The sequence below is a fragment of the Haemaphysalis longicornis genome, unplaced genomic scaffold (genome assembly GCF_048455015.1).
Source record: "Haemaphysalis longicornis isolate Haplotype H1 unplaced genomic scaffold, Haemaphysalis longicornis Haplotype H1 scaffold_2, whole genome shotgun sequence".
Classification (NCBI taxonomy): Eukaryota; Metazoa; Arthropoda; class Arachnida; order Ixodida; family Ixodidae; genus Haemaphysalis; species Haemaphysalis longicornis.
Window position 1 is genome coordinate 88213553 of NW_027526295.1, and position 14795 is coordinate 88228347.

General features: G+C 48.6%; 1 protein-coding gene across 1 annotated transcript in view; it reads right to left on the reverse strand.

Moving 5' to 3' along the window:
• The window catches only part of LOC144169029 (monocarboxylate transporter 13-like), a 43463-nt gene extending 31858 nt beyond the window's left edge, over positions 1-11605 (reverse strand). Inside the window, exons 1-2 of the mRNA XM_077698022.1 lie at positions 11371-11605; positions 8677-8820 (exon numbers count right to left, since the gene is read on the reverse strand). Coding sequence (XP_077554148.1) covers positions 8677-8820; positions 11371-11605 — 379 coding nt within the window. The remainder of the gene's footprint in view (positions 1-8676; positions 8821-11370) is intronic.
• Positions 11606-14795: the final 3190 nt, after the last annotated feature.

The window sequence follows — 14795 nt, forward strand, 5'->3', positions numbered from 1 at the left end:
ACCGCGTCCCTGGGTAGCTCTTGCAGGCGATCGCGTCCTCTACGAAGACGCAGCTGCTTTTCAAGTGACCTAAACGTACTCTTTGCCTATTGGCGGTGAGATCTTTGAGTGGCGCCCCCTGGCTCTGACGTCGGCTAGGGATTCGCGCCGCTGTCGTCTGCTACACTCCGCTTGTGAGGGGCAACATTGCCTGGGCTAGAAATCGCCCGCTTTGTTGCTTTAGTGCGTTAAAAAAGCGTATTTCTAGCGACTCAGTTATTTTGCGAGCTTCTGACGCATCTGAATAATTTGAAGCTGTATCCCCCACAAGTTTGCAACACACGAAGAGATAGAGAACAACTTTCTTCGGAGTATCGGTCAGAAGATCGTGTGTAACTCGTCCTTTCTTGCTTATTCGCGAGGATCAGCGATCAGAGCTCGATAAGTATTCAAAATGCGTAGGCTTCCCTACAGTATTTTTCAGATGCTCCTATGAAGACTCAACAGTCTAATACTACGTACCAAGCAGCGGCCTCTACACGCTCATCGCACAGCAGGATCGAAATAAAGCGGCTTTCTTCTGTTTCTTTCGTCGTTGTCTTGTATCGGATGAATGTTTCTTGCTTTTTTTTTTCTGCCCAACGCATTGATTTTTCTGCGCCGTCACCAACTTCTTATTAGGAGGTTTCGGGATGTTTGGGAGCGTTCCAAAGGTCGTGTGGATATTTGCTTCATTTTGTATGGCATACATTCCCTTCTTCACAAATTGGCTTTCATTTCGACTGCGTGCAAGAAGGTGCATATCCGCAGCGTGCTTTGTTTATTCGCATGCAAATACAATGAGAAGGTTTGTGCTACGCCACCGCGATCGCACCCTAAACAACGTGGTCCACAGTACTCGAAGGCGGCTTTTGTGCTCCGAATTTCTATCGTAATTATATCGTTATCATAACGAACTGACTCTCAACTCGAACAATGATGACATGATTACGGTGTTGAAGGCATGATATACTCGCTAACTAACGTAATAAAAAGTATACCTGCATATTTACAAGACTCGAAACCGAAGAAGAATTCCAAGTAGCTCTTTATTGCTTTTCAACCCTTCCAGGCGCGAAGAACAAATCCTATTCTACTCGGGATGGCGTTCTATGATTTGAAGAAAATTACTTTTACTCTCTTGTCCTGGAGTGAGGACCCGGCCCACTAACCAGATTGATTTAATTGTTAAACAAAGTTTTCCCCTCCTCCCCTTACTCCTCCTCCTCCTCTTGAGTGCAGTTTTTCCTATAACGCCTATCCCAATATCGGGAAGATATGGATGTGCAAAATGTTCCGAAATATCCCTCCAGGTCTTAACAAACATATATGTGTTACTATAAATTTAACGAAGAAGTGACTCGTTTTGCTCAATTAACCTCCATACTGGTTATATGCCTGGTATAGAATCAGCACGCGCGTATATACACACTAGGTTATTTGGAACTCAACCTACAGTTTTTGCAGTCTATAGTGCATGTCGGCAAACTTTCATGCCTTGACAACGTAAAGTGATGTGACAAAACGCGTTCGAGTGTTCGGCAAGGTTGCAAAAACTGTTTTACCTTATGATTACCGGGAATCGTGATGCCTTCTGCCAAAGCCGACAGCCCTGAAGGCCTAGAATTTGTTTTGGTCTTCCATTTTCGCTGTTGTCGGTTATTAGCAGCTGACTGTTCTTTTTGTTCCAATGCTTACATGAGAAGCTGACGCCTAGCTCCGACTCTTCGCGCTCCGCACAGGACCGGCTTCGCAAGGAATGGGGTGGCGCCGGCAATGTTTCTCCCGTAGCGGTATCCAAAACTATACTTTAATTGACACCATGAGCTAGTGTATGCGATTTTAAGCCTATTATTAGGATAAAAAGTTACCCACACGCGAATTCTGGTGCGGACAAGCATCAGACGTTGACCGAGCGCAAAGAAACAGCAGGGAGAGCGATCCTGAGTGAAGCAGACGACAAATGCGAGAATCCCTAAGGTGACGTCACGGAGGGGTAGAGTGCCTCGATGCGCGCGCCCCCGCTTAGAGTGGTGTCAGCTTTTGAAAGGGCAGGTGCCGCCGCGGCGGCCTTGGCGGTAGCGTGGCCGCCATTTTGACTCCTCCGGCCGGGCCCCGGCGCTTGGTGTGCATGCTGTTGCTCGCTCGATGCTCGTTCCCTGCCAGTTTTATGCGATCGTTGCCATCACCATGCTCTTGTGCTGCGGGCCGCAGGGCAAAAATTATTATAGGAATGGCTGAAAACTCTAGCACTTGCCCAGGGATCGAAAAGAAGGCTTCTTTGGACAGCGAAAATCAAGCGCGACAAGCGGCATTTCACCAAAGCCTCATCCGTTTGTATCGTAAGTTAACATTTATTTTTTGAGCGCGAAGCTATTTCATCTGCCAGAAATATTTAGCGCACCATTATTTTTGATTTTATTAAATACAAAAGCACCCGTGTGGGCAATATTTGGCGCAGCTTAAAGGAGCCATGAAGAGAAAACACAAGTTTGGTTCATTCAAAAGATTGTCTCGTTAGAATCATACTGACACCACTTTTAACGTAAACTTCGCTCAAATAAGCTACATAATTAGGAAAAACGGGAATGGTCATGCGACCCACCAGCTCATTTCCCGCAACAGAACCTGTGATGTCACATGGGCTAAGCTCTGCGATTGGCGGAGGCTGGCAGAAGCAGACGCAAATTAGGTAGAGCTTACAAACTAGACGAACGAGCGATTTGCGCTTAAATTTAGGGCACATTCTTTACAAAGCAATAGGAATGATGGGACAAACAGTGGAAGTTACGAAAGCACATGTAAACATAGAAGTACTGATGCGTTCTGCTGTTCGTACTGCGCACAGCATGCTTTGGTTTAGCTGCACAGCACTATGGGGCTTGGGGTTGTCTCAGACGACACTGGCCGATTGACGCAAGCAACCATTTGTCGAGCGAGCACTGTTTCAGGGAACGAATATTTTCTCCCAGAACAAAAACAAGCCAGGTTTAAATGCGGGCAAAAACTAACCAAACGCTTGCCACGGTATGGTGGCGCCATTTAGGTTACGGAACGTAAAGAAACGTGGGAACAAACCAACACCGCTACAGGGTGGAGACAACCTTTGAACGGTCCCGTGCCGCCGCAATTGGGCCAACGGGCTCAACGCGTTATTCTTTTCGTTTCCCACGAGACCTAGCAACGCGAAACAGACAATATGATTCAAACTTCTTCAGTAAACCGCGTTGCGGCGATAATTTTAGCGCGGTTTTGACACAATGACTTGCTTCGGCGGCGAGCGAGCAACCGAACATGGCGGCGCCAGCGTTACGTGTCTCTACCCTGTACGGCGGATGCGTGAATGAAGGAACTCTAGGCTGCAGAACGGTCGGTTCCCGTGATGTCACTTGGGACCACGAAAACGCACGATTGAGCGGGAAAATCGAAATTTTCACCTAAATTGTTTAATTTCTCAGTGAATAAAGCACCGTTTGTATCCGGACAAGCGCTGGGGGCACTATAAAACACGAAATCTTTCGAATAAAACCAACTTACATTTTCTCTTCATGGCTCCTTTAAAGGGCCCCGAGTATTCTGATACATTCAAAGGTACTACCGAGGGTTTCAGAGTAGTGTCGTTGCGTGGGAAAGTTTCACCCTTGGTTCATAACTTATATTTATTCGTGCACGCTTTCCACAACTTCGTCGAACCTTGCATGCCTCTTCCGAAATGAGAACTTTTGGACACAAAACTTATGCTGTTATTGCGAAAAATGTGCAGCGTTACGATGCCGGGCCGGCTACCGCCGTCTTTGTTCTTGCGAAGCAGTGCTTTTTAAATGACAAGTAAAAACAAGTCCAGGCCTATTGCGCAGTGTTGTGTCACTCTTACACGATAATTAAATTCTGCCCTAGTAGGAAATCACGACTTGGCTACAAACTTTTCGTAGAAATAAATCTGTAATGCCTGCTATAAAGTATCGCCCCAACGACCTTATCTTTCGTCAGCTGATTTTTTTTATTCGCAAACATTTTCAGTGCAAAGGTTTAACGTATTACACTAACAGCAGGCAAGGAACGCCCTTTATAAAACGTCGCCCCACAGACCTGATTCTTCGTCAGCTGATTGTTTTTATTCGCATAAATTTTCAGTTCAAATGTTTAAAGCATGAATGACTACTATGAATGAAACTGCGGGATGGTTGGGAAAGGCTGAAACCGAATGCAGTCATGAAGATAACAGCGAGTCAGCGACAGTCCTCAGCAAGTTCTCCATGTAGGGTTTTATTAGTGAAATTGCTTCTGTAGGCGCAGCATTTGTGTACACGAATAAATCACATGTTCACTGGAATTCCCGGGTTTTGTTTCATAAAAGTACTGATTGTAGGGTTTAACACGCCGACGCAACGCAGGCGATGAGGCGCGCCGTAGTGGAGGACTCCGGATTAATTTTGACCACCTGGGGATCTTTAACGTGCGCCGAAATCTCGTACACACGGGCGTTTTTGCTTTTCGCCTCCATCAGAAAAGCGGCCGCCGCGGCCGGGAATCGAACTCGCGACCTTGTGTGTTTCGTAAAAAAAAAAAAGTAGAGCGACAGCTAGTATGGATGTGATGTGTTCAGGTATGCCCGCAAAGTATCTTCTGTAAATGGTGAGGCGGGGGATGGGTATCAATATCACATAATAATAAGGCAAAAAAAGGTGTTTAAATGCCACAAAAAATTTAAATATTTGAATCATTTCCCCAAGAATACTAATAAAGTAGTTCACATTTCATCCTACCAGCACATTTACGCAGTACTGCCGCTCGGCACCTTATTCCTTGGGGGAAGGGGGGGTGGAGGGGGCGCTTCTTCTGCGTGCAATGCAATGATGCCAGTTTTAGAAAATCATTAAATTGTTTGTAAACATTGTTTGAGAACACTAGCCAGCTCCACAATACTGAAATTTTTACGCTGTGGTACATGTACGGCTGCTGGCAGCATGTATGTAAGTGCTTTAAACGATGGGTAAAGTGTTTGGAACAACGTTTTTACAAAGAAAATAGGTAAAGGTTTAGACTTATCGAACGTCTGTTGTTTCCCGCCTAAGGAAGAAGATTCGTTTTTAATACATAGAAGTCTACGTCAGCCACTGATGCCTAACACAGGCACAGGCTTACAAGGCATACTTCGTTTCTTTGATAAGCATTTAGGCAACCACAGCGCTAAGTGCTGGCTAAGCTTCGCAAAATAGAAAAGCTTGCGAACGTGCGCTTGTGCCTGAACGTACCGTGCACCGCAAATGCTCGCGCGCTTCGCATGCTACCCAGCTGCGGCGGGAGGCGTAATGGCGGATGCCGTAGCAGACGACGCGGCTGTCCTCACCCTCAGCGGAGCGCGCGAGCATCAAGGCACCCTACGGAGGGGCGCTTCGCAGCGCCGCCTGTGTTCGCCCTCACCGCCAATAGACGTCACCATAACAAGTTTTTTTAAGGCACGGAAAGGCGAAAAGAAGCGAAACAGAACCAAAACACTGCACGAGCCCCTACCAGCCACGCAGCGCAAATCCCGTCAACGCCGCGGAGAAGCGGCGGCAGGCGGCGCAGCGATCGCGAAGCTCGAGGCGTATACGCCTCGAGCGCGGCCTGTAGGGGCGCCACTGAAATCCCCCTAGCGGCCCGTTTCGAAAGGAGCCGCGGGAGTCGCCGACCCACTCCCTAGTGTCACCGCTGCTTTCGGGGCCCGTTCACGACTGAGATTTGCCGTTTGTAGGCGTTGGAAATACATATTTATGTGAAGAAGTCACTCTGTTCGCAAATGTGGTTTGTTTAAGAGAGTGTAAATGTGTGTGACGCGATCATAGCATGGTACATTCGGTCTGTACAAGCGCCAAGTGTGCGTCACAGGTCGGCGTCGCGAAACCGTAATATGCATAGGGAGATTATTGTGATTCCACTGCCCTGAAATTTACTAACAGTGTCTCCGTAAGCATAATATCCCCAGATGGTCATGCCATGGCTATACACTACGATGTAAACCAGTTTTATGCGCTTATATAACCTAGTGGAGCGCTCATACCTGACAGCACGCCAGTTGCTTGCCAATATCATACCTCAGATATTGATCACTACCCTGGACATAAATTTCACTAACATTCTACGAAATAAGTGCGATGGATAATCCAAAATTATACCTGGGATCGTCACACGAAAAAAAAAAGTGATGGGGCGTCTTGTCGTGAGCTGAGCGCCTGCACACATTCATATATGTTACATATATCTGTTTAATACGACTTCGACTGGTGTACACAGAGTCGAACAGACGGGTGACTCCAGCTACAGCGAACGCGGTTTATTACCACTCAGCGTTTTCTTCTTCTTCCTTCTCCAACGCGCGGTAGCAGCGCCGCGGCGGCCGGCCGTACAATATTATCCTCCGCGAGCAGGCCGGAGAAGGGCTTCTACAGTAATGCCCGTTCGCGACTAAACGTTTCTTCGAAGCATAGTCATATGACGCAGAGAGCCTGCAGAATCTAGCACAAACGGAAATCAGAAGGCCTTAGCAGATACCCCACTTTTCTAACGACACCTTTTATCAGTTTTGAACTTGTATACCTCGAAAAATGTGTTCGCCGAGTGATCAGCTGTTAGTTGAAGTCTAAAAGCTAGAGTGACGTGAACAAGTAGCTTGTGTGTGTGATTACTAAAACGTTAATTCCTTGATTTCGCTCAGCAACCGTACACAACGATACGTAAGCGTTCCCCCTCCACTCCCCCCTCCCCATGTCTCGCGAAATATCAGTGCATTTCGCACACTAGTAGGTCTCATAAGTCCTACCCGGCTTAAGTTTATACGAACGTCTTTAGCATTTTAAAAGCTGCACTGAGTTTTTTTTTTTTTTTCATTTCTATACGAGCTGTTTTGTTTCTTCCGGACTTGAAGACCATTATTTTTCAGTGGTTTATTTCACTTTTCTTGGTTCTTGTTATAAGGTATGAGTGCACATGTTTCACGACGCAGAGCCTTGGAATATACTTAACATTTTCGCGTGGCTGATATTCTTATAAATGGCACACGTTGTTATCAGGTATTGGGTAATTGCATCCCCGAAATATATTTTTCTACGACGCATATATTCGTAATGAGGCCGCATTCGTTGTTCGCGCTACGAAACAAAACACACCTCTCACTGTCCCAGTATCAGGTATAAACGAGGCAACAATAAAATTCACTTGTGCCGGACGTATTCGGAGGTGACAGTGGTGGTATGCTGCTGCAATTCGCCGACGCCCGCAACAGCGGGCGAGAAGGACGCTATTTAGCTATTGTTGTTGTTTGAGCACCCTACCAAGACGCAACGGCTTTTGAAGTGACCTGAACCTGCTGTTTACTTACAGCCGTCACCATAACAAGTTTTATTAGCGCTTGTAAGGGCAAAAAGAAGCGAAAGAGAACCAAAACACTGCATGAGCCCGTCAACTCCGCGGAGAAGCAGCGGCAGGCGGCGCAGCGATCGCAAAGCTCGAGGCATCTAGAGTGATAGCTGAGTACATGCTTTCCCTCGAAATTTTGGTAGCTCATCTCTCCATCGAATGCTTGGCCAACCCATATTCCGTTTTCGGTCTATTGTCAGCCACTCCGTTAAACGGATGGTCCACCTGTTGTCCGTCAGGCGCCTGACGTGACCCGCACATGCACATTTTCTTCACTTAAGTTGAGCTTGGATGTCTTCCACCTGAGTCTGTTCCTTAATCCAGGCAGATGTTTTGGGGGTTGTGTTGGGTTTTATGAAACATAAGCGAGTAAGCCCGATCATGCGCTTAACAAAAGGTCGTATATTTACTTTTGTGCCTGCTTACTCGTGTTTAGGACATTTAGATCTTGTTTAAGACCTTTGCTTTCTTAAGAAAACTAAGAACGGATGGAATATCAACAAAGGCATCGTTCTAGAAGTAAAGTGAGGTGAAAGGGGGTGTGTTTGTTGCATAACTGCCTCAAAACTTTTTTCCTCAGGGTCTCAAATTTCGCACATGCGAGTAAGATGTGGTTTACTATTAGATGTGGGTTCCAATATCCACATGTCGGTTAGCTTGTTTTATTAGATTGGTATGTCCTATGCCGAGGCGACATTGACGGATTTCCGTAGGCGTTCTTCGTATCTGCTCGTTTCCCATTCTGATTTGGTGGGTTTAACCGTTTGAAGCTTGTAAGTTTCAGTATCCCAAGTCGGCTGCCCTTTGGCTGCGAGTTTACTCCGTATAAACTTCATACAGTCACCGTGAGAAATTTTTACTTGATTCATTGTTCCATTACTCGCTTGTGAGGCAGTCCTGTGTTTCAACGTAACCCCTAGCCTTCTCCTTTCCATAGCCCGTTGAGCTCCTCTAAGTTTGCTTTCAAGTCGCTTAAAGAGACCTCAAGTTTCTTCCGCGTACACCATTGCTGGAAGACACATCGATTAAATACCACCTTTTTGAGTGACAAGTAAGCTTAAAAGTCAGGATATCAACATTCTTAACAAAAGCAGTCCACCGCATGCTTATTCTGCGGGTAGTTTCTTTTTCATGGTTGGGATCAGCACCAATGGCTTGCCCAAGATAGATGTAATCGCTTACAACGCGGTTACAACGACCGCACAAAAGTAGAGAATGTTAGGAATGTGCATCTACCCGATGCAAACAGCGCGCGCATACCAGTGACGAATCCCAGCGAGAAGTAGAGAAACTTGAGGCCGGTGGCGAAGGCGCTTATGAACAGCCCCAGCGAAGACAGGAGCGAGCCTGCGATGGCGACGGGCCGGCAGCCGTACCGGATCGTCAGCCCACTTGCTATGGGGCCTGCGTGAGACGGAGCAGGAAAGATTTCCTCCGGGCACCAAGTCCACTTACCTGATTTTAAGGCAAAAGCATTATGGCTTCTACAGGCGATAGTTATCAATCACTTCTTCACTGCTACATCGCGTTTGGGTCTATTCCTTTACTATCATTTTTATCTCTTTTTGGCGCGAATCACTACGACAGGTACACTTAGGGCACTTCACGCCACATCCTCCCCAGGATCAGTGTTCGGTGGAATGCGTAGCCGCGTTCTACCCACATTCCCCACGTTCCTCGTCACGCGATATGACGTCACCGCCGCGCACTAGCCTAACTCTTGTCCAGTGGTACGCAACATGCTAAAATAGCTTGGTAGTAACGAACTCGGTTCTTAGATTTGGAAACCGGTTTCTGCTTTCCTACGATTTCCTACGTAACCAATTTTTTAAAGCAGAGCTTTCTACCTTCACCAGCCAATGGTTCCTTCGTCACGTAGGGTTGCCACCAGACCGGTTTCGGATCGGCCCGACCGGTTTTTTAGACAGCAGGCCGGTTGCCGGTCTGTACCTAAAACCGGCCGACAATGGCCGTTTTTTTTTTTTTGGAGGGGGGGCGGGGGGGGGGGGGGGCTTCGTGCCGCGGGTATTTCTTTTTTGGCCTTTTTTAAGCGTCAATACAGCAACTACGACGATAAATATGTGTCGAAAAATTGTGCAAAGGGATGCGAGCCAAGAAAATACGTGGCCCAGCGCGACTCCTGAGATGGAAGGGGAACAAAGGGAAGAACAACACGACGACATGCCGCCGGCGCGCTCAGCAAATGCGGTTCTTTTTCACTGCAGCACATTCAGAGCAATAACCAAAACATCAATCACTTTTAGGACAAACGTTATGCGGATTTCCGTGTAGGAAAACGCTACAATAAACGACATTGCATGTAAAAAAAAACCGCGACGTCTGTTTTTCAACACAAATTCAACCTCCCATATAGCAGCCCCCCCCTCTTCGAAGGACAGGTTTTTTCTTTGGGGAAAGGTGGCAACCGTACCTTCGTGGCGTGCGGGACAAGAAACTCCCAACGCTTCTGGCGCGGCGAATGGTTACCCAGCACTCTCCGCTCCTGCTCCTCGACGGTCGCGCCGGCGGGTCACATTCCGTCAGCTTTGTCATCTGCTTCAGCGACGGTTTCTTTGGGCCTGTTTTGGCGATGTTTTGCGTCCATTGCGCGCTGCCTTCACACGGCTTGATTAACTTGTTCGGCAACCCCTCCAGGGTACCCCGCACCCGACTGAATTAAGTGTCGCGCGGCAAGCATGCGTTAAAGATTGGTAGCAGGGCGGGAAAGAGAAATGTACAAACCACATACAGACATCTGACCACTACAGAAACGCTACCTTTTGCGCTCCGCCTGCCACGAATGGGACTCAGTTTTCTGAATTGGTGAATACCAATTCGGTTGTGTTTTATGAGGTATTGCAAAAGGCGGAAGTAGCAACTGGTTTTGATGATAGCGATGACAAAGGTTCCCCCAGCTTTCTCGCCATTCTCAAACTTACTAAGCTAACTAGGTCAAATCTGTATAAAGGGGAATCACTAAGCTCACATCCCGAATTGTTTCGGTGTTTGAGCTTGTGTAGCGCGGTAGTATAGCCCCCAGCAAGCACGTCAGGATGGCTAGGTTTCACTGTCTCACCCTTCGAAAGACGCTCCTCTCCGTGTTTTTTCTGCCGACGCACGGCCGGGCTACAGCGGTGGCGTGCGCCGCTCTAGCGAGGCCGTGGTCGACCCTGCTGCGTTCGAGGCACCGCCTCCGGGAATCTCAGGTAATGGCTGGCATAATTTCTGATTTCACTCTTTGCAGAACCACACGTGTGAATTCAAGTGACTTCGCATGGACATTTGAGGGTGTCGTTTACGGCTTTGCTTCCCAACCACCTTCACAGCGTAGATTGGAGCATTTTTTTTTATAATTAAGTTCTTTTTCCAGAATAAACCCACTACGTACACTAGCAGAAATTTCCACACTTCAGAAATTTCCACACTTTTAAAGGAAGACGCCGCTCTTTCGTTCAATGGGACAATTACGTTTTCGCCTTAAATCAGCGAATCTCGCTCGGCATAAGAAAACATGCTGAACTCCGACTACAACATTATATTAATAAGTATGATCAGCTATCCTCATCTGCGGTCGTCTGAAAACATAGGGGCCGTAATACACATGCTAGCCGCTTAAAAGTTTGTGGGGTGGTTAGAACTTTCTAAGGCTGTGGATGTGAAAGCTTTGTTGGATGTTATATTGTTCAGCTGTTGAACTCAAGGTTGAAGTTTACGGCACGCCCATTACCACTTGACCAGCCCCAGGACTGCACCCACCGGTGCTGGTCCCAATTGTCAGCTCTTATGCATGTTTCTTTCATTCTTTCCAGCTTAGAGCAACCAACACTCACACATATGCGCTCAGCATCGCTATGTCATGTGTGCGGGAGATTACTGCCGTAAGTGCGGATGTACCTTAACGGTGACGCGCACGAAACCTACACGGCGGCAAGAGACAGTAGGGGCAACACTCACTGGTGATGAGGAGGCAGCCGAAGGTGATGGAGGAGATGAGGGATGTGGCGGCGTGTCCCTCGCGGAAGTACTCGAGGAACTCCTCGAAGAAGACGCCCGACGAGTAGATGATGCCGTCGATCACCAGGTGGCAGATGAAGCCCGCCAGCACCACCATCCAGCCCCAGCCTCCGTCCGGTGGGGGCGGGGCATCCTCCAGCTTCAGCGTGCGCGCAACCATGCTCGTTGTGTCCATGGTGGCTTCGGCGGGAACCACGTCAGGGTCGCGCTCCTCCGTGCAGATCAGGGGAGCCTCTCCTTGGAGAGCAGCTGCACAGAGCGTCGGGTTTTCGATTTGGCTTCCCCAAGGTTCCTGATAATTGCTTGAGCGATAAATTGACTGGTGTGAAAAAATTTGCGCCGTAGGTCCGTGGAGGCGGAGCGACAGGAGTACAGTGAGTGGGAGAGTGCGTGAGGAAAGGGATACGCCGATGACCCATTTACACTAGCGGCGAAAGCGACCATAAACGACGGAAGTAACGCGAATTTTGTCGCTTTTTTCGCCTGGCATCGCTTTCCTCGCGCAATAAAAGCGATTCGGCTCGACCATTTTTTATCGCCTCCGTCGCGCCTTCCCTCTTGACGCGGACAGAGGACGCGAGATTTTCTGACGTCATATCCTGCATAGCACCCCGGTGCTGTGCGCCGTCGAACCTGAAACTTTACCGTGAAGCCTCCTTCGAAATGAGAAGCAATAACAAGAAAAAAATTCCCCCGCATTTCCCCGAGGGGGAGAATGTGAAAGTGCGAATGCACGGTTGTCGGCCCGCTTGCGGCGCTTGCGCTCGGCCCCCGCAGCCCACGGCCTCGCCGCCCTCTCTTCCATCTCTTCCATCGGGTTTGTAGTATCACGTGTACACCACGCAGTTATCAAGCCGCTATAACGCCGCTGAGTCGCCAACGCACGCCGCTGACGACGTAGTTTGAATGCGTTAAAGATATAAGGCGCGTCACTAACACTGATATCACCGTCGCGTCCGTGGCTTGGTCGGTAGAGCGTCGCGCTGCGGCCGCAAAGTCCTCGGATCAAAACCTGGCGCCGGATGCTGTTTCTTTTTTAAATATAGAGGAGCACTGCGGACGCCGCCGCCGCCGCCGCCGGCGGTGGATGGTTTGGGGTCGCTTATAAAGTGCATTCGCACTTAAAAGCAAAAATACGCCATCCCTGTCACTCGTGTCGCGTGCACGTTTGAACGCCGAGGGTGACGGCCACTCCCGTCGCATCTATATCTCTTTTGCTGCTCTACTCGCAAGTGTGAAGGGGCCTTATGCCGAGCCCCGAGTTTGCGGTCGCAATGGCTGCGGTAGCGCTGCGCTCGCACAGCTACCTCTGCCCGATGCGCCCGTCGCCCGGCTTTTCGAGTTGTTTAGACCCCGCTTGTTGACGCCAGTTTGACGTGAGTGTACGGCTAAATAGTCCGAAAAACTTGATTAAACGGGAATGACGTGGACGAAATGCCAACACAGGGGGATAACACATGAAGGAGACGCAGCCAATGCCGCTGATAAAACGACCGAATGAGGAGTGCGAGACGACAAAAATGAACAGCTCTGTTGACACGGTGTGAGAAGATCGTGCGAGAAAAATTCCCCCGCACCTCCCCGAAGGGAATCGTACAGAAATGCGAATGCATTGGGTGCACCAATGAGTGTGTTGCGAGTAATGGCGTAATTAATGACGAGAGTGTGAACGTAATCATTTATTCATCAGCACCTGTTTGTGTTATCGTTGTACCTGACGGCCACAATCACTGCCTTCTGATCGCTAAAGTGCACAGTCAAAGTGTCTTTGAGAAGCATACGCGCGTCACAGTTTCGCGTAAAGACCAGATCAATGCAACTCCCGTGAATGGTAGTGGGGCACGTGTCGAAGCCGGCAGCGAGACAATGCATAGAGTGCCTGGTCTGCATGTACTCTACCAGCCACTCGCCACTCTTCTTGCGCACGTCAACGTTGAAGTCGCCAACCAAGACTATGGGGTCAGAGGGTTTGGAGCGCACGCGCACACTTTCCATAGCCGCGTCCAGCTGCGCGGCAACGGCGTCTCGAGCGAGGTTGGGCGCGAGGTACACGGTCACCACAAAGACTCCGTCTCCGGTGTAGGCAAGGGTGTACAAGTCCTTGTACGGAGACGTGTCTCGAACGGGAGACGTGGCAACGGCGTGCGATATCAACGACTAACACCGCAGTACTCGCCGTCCATGCCGCTTCGAGCAAACTAGTACAGCTCGCTTCAAGCGCATGCGTTCGGCATTGAGCGCGGAGAGATAACACCTGCGGGTGCACGCCGACGGAGCACGACAACCCCCGACTAAGAAATGCATTCGCATATACGACGACGACGACGACGAAGGCAGAACTACGAGGCGCGCGCTCACGTGCGCTCGCGCTGGAGGAATGCAGGCGCACGCCGCTCGGACGCAAGACAACCCCCGACTAATAAATGCATTCGCATTTAAAAAACGTGTTGCGAGTTTCTAAAGCCGCAGCGAATAGCACCGATTTGACCAAGCCTCATTCTCTCGAGGGAGGCGTAAATGGGTGCTCCCGCATTTTTAAAGATCCACCCATGTACCTTTCATTAGATGGTGCTGGTGGACGATGCCAAAATATGAACACGTGTCATGGGCAAAACGTTTTTTTTTTTTTTTTCAGCGCCAAAATTTTTTTGCTAGCTGTCCCAAGGTTATGTGGTCGCAAAATCTCGAACCGAAAAAAAGGAAGCCTCGAGAGGAGGTTATAAATTCGGGAGAAGAAGAACTCGTCTCTGATTGGCTAACGGATGAGGAAAGATGTCGAGACGAAGAGATGACGAGGGTGAAATGTAGGGAAAGGAAGAAAGAAAAAACAAGGAATTATTGCGAGGTTTACCGGACAAAGTAGATAAGAGAACGTTCCACGTCCGTAACAGAGCTGCGTAGCAGCAATTATTAAGCCGTTCAGGAGTCTTCCCAGTTCGAAAGTTTGGGAATTCAACGGAAGAGGGTAGGGGAGGGAGGGATATGACCACGCGGACGTTATTGATGCAATCGGAAGAACGGTAAAAAAAAATAAAGGAGTTATAGCAGCCGACAAGTTACCTTCAAAGCAAAATCAATCACTCTTGCGTGCAGCATTTCAATAACATAAGAAACGGTGGTAACGCAAAGAAACTTATCCCCGCCACAATTTCATTATGTCAAACTTGTGCGGGAAACGCTAAAAATTTACGCATACAAACTTTCATTACTCGCGTGCTTCTACGGGTGTGCAAATGAAAAAGAGAAAGCTTTTTATAAGTTGAGTTTGAGCGCCAACAAGTAAAAACAATTAAAATCGCAATGTCAGCAGCCCAGATAGAATAAGCAGACATGGCCCCACGAAAATGGACTGCGTGGTTTGGGCT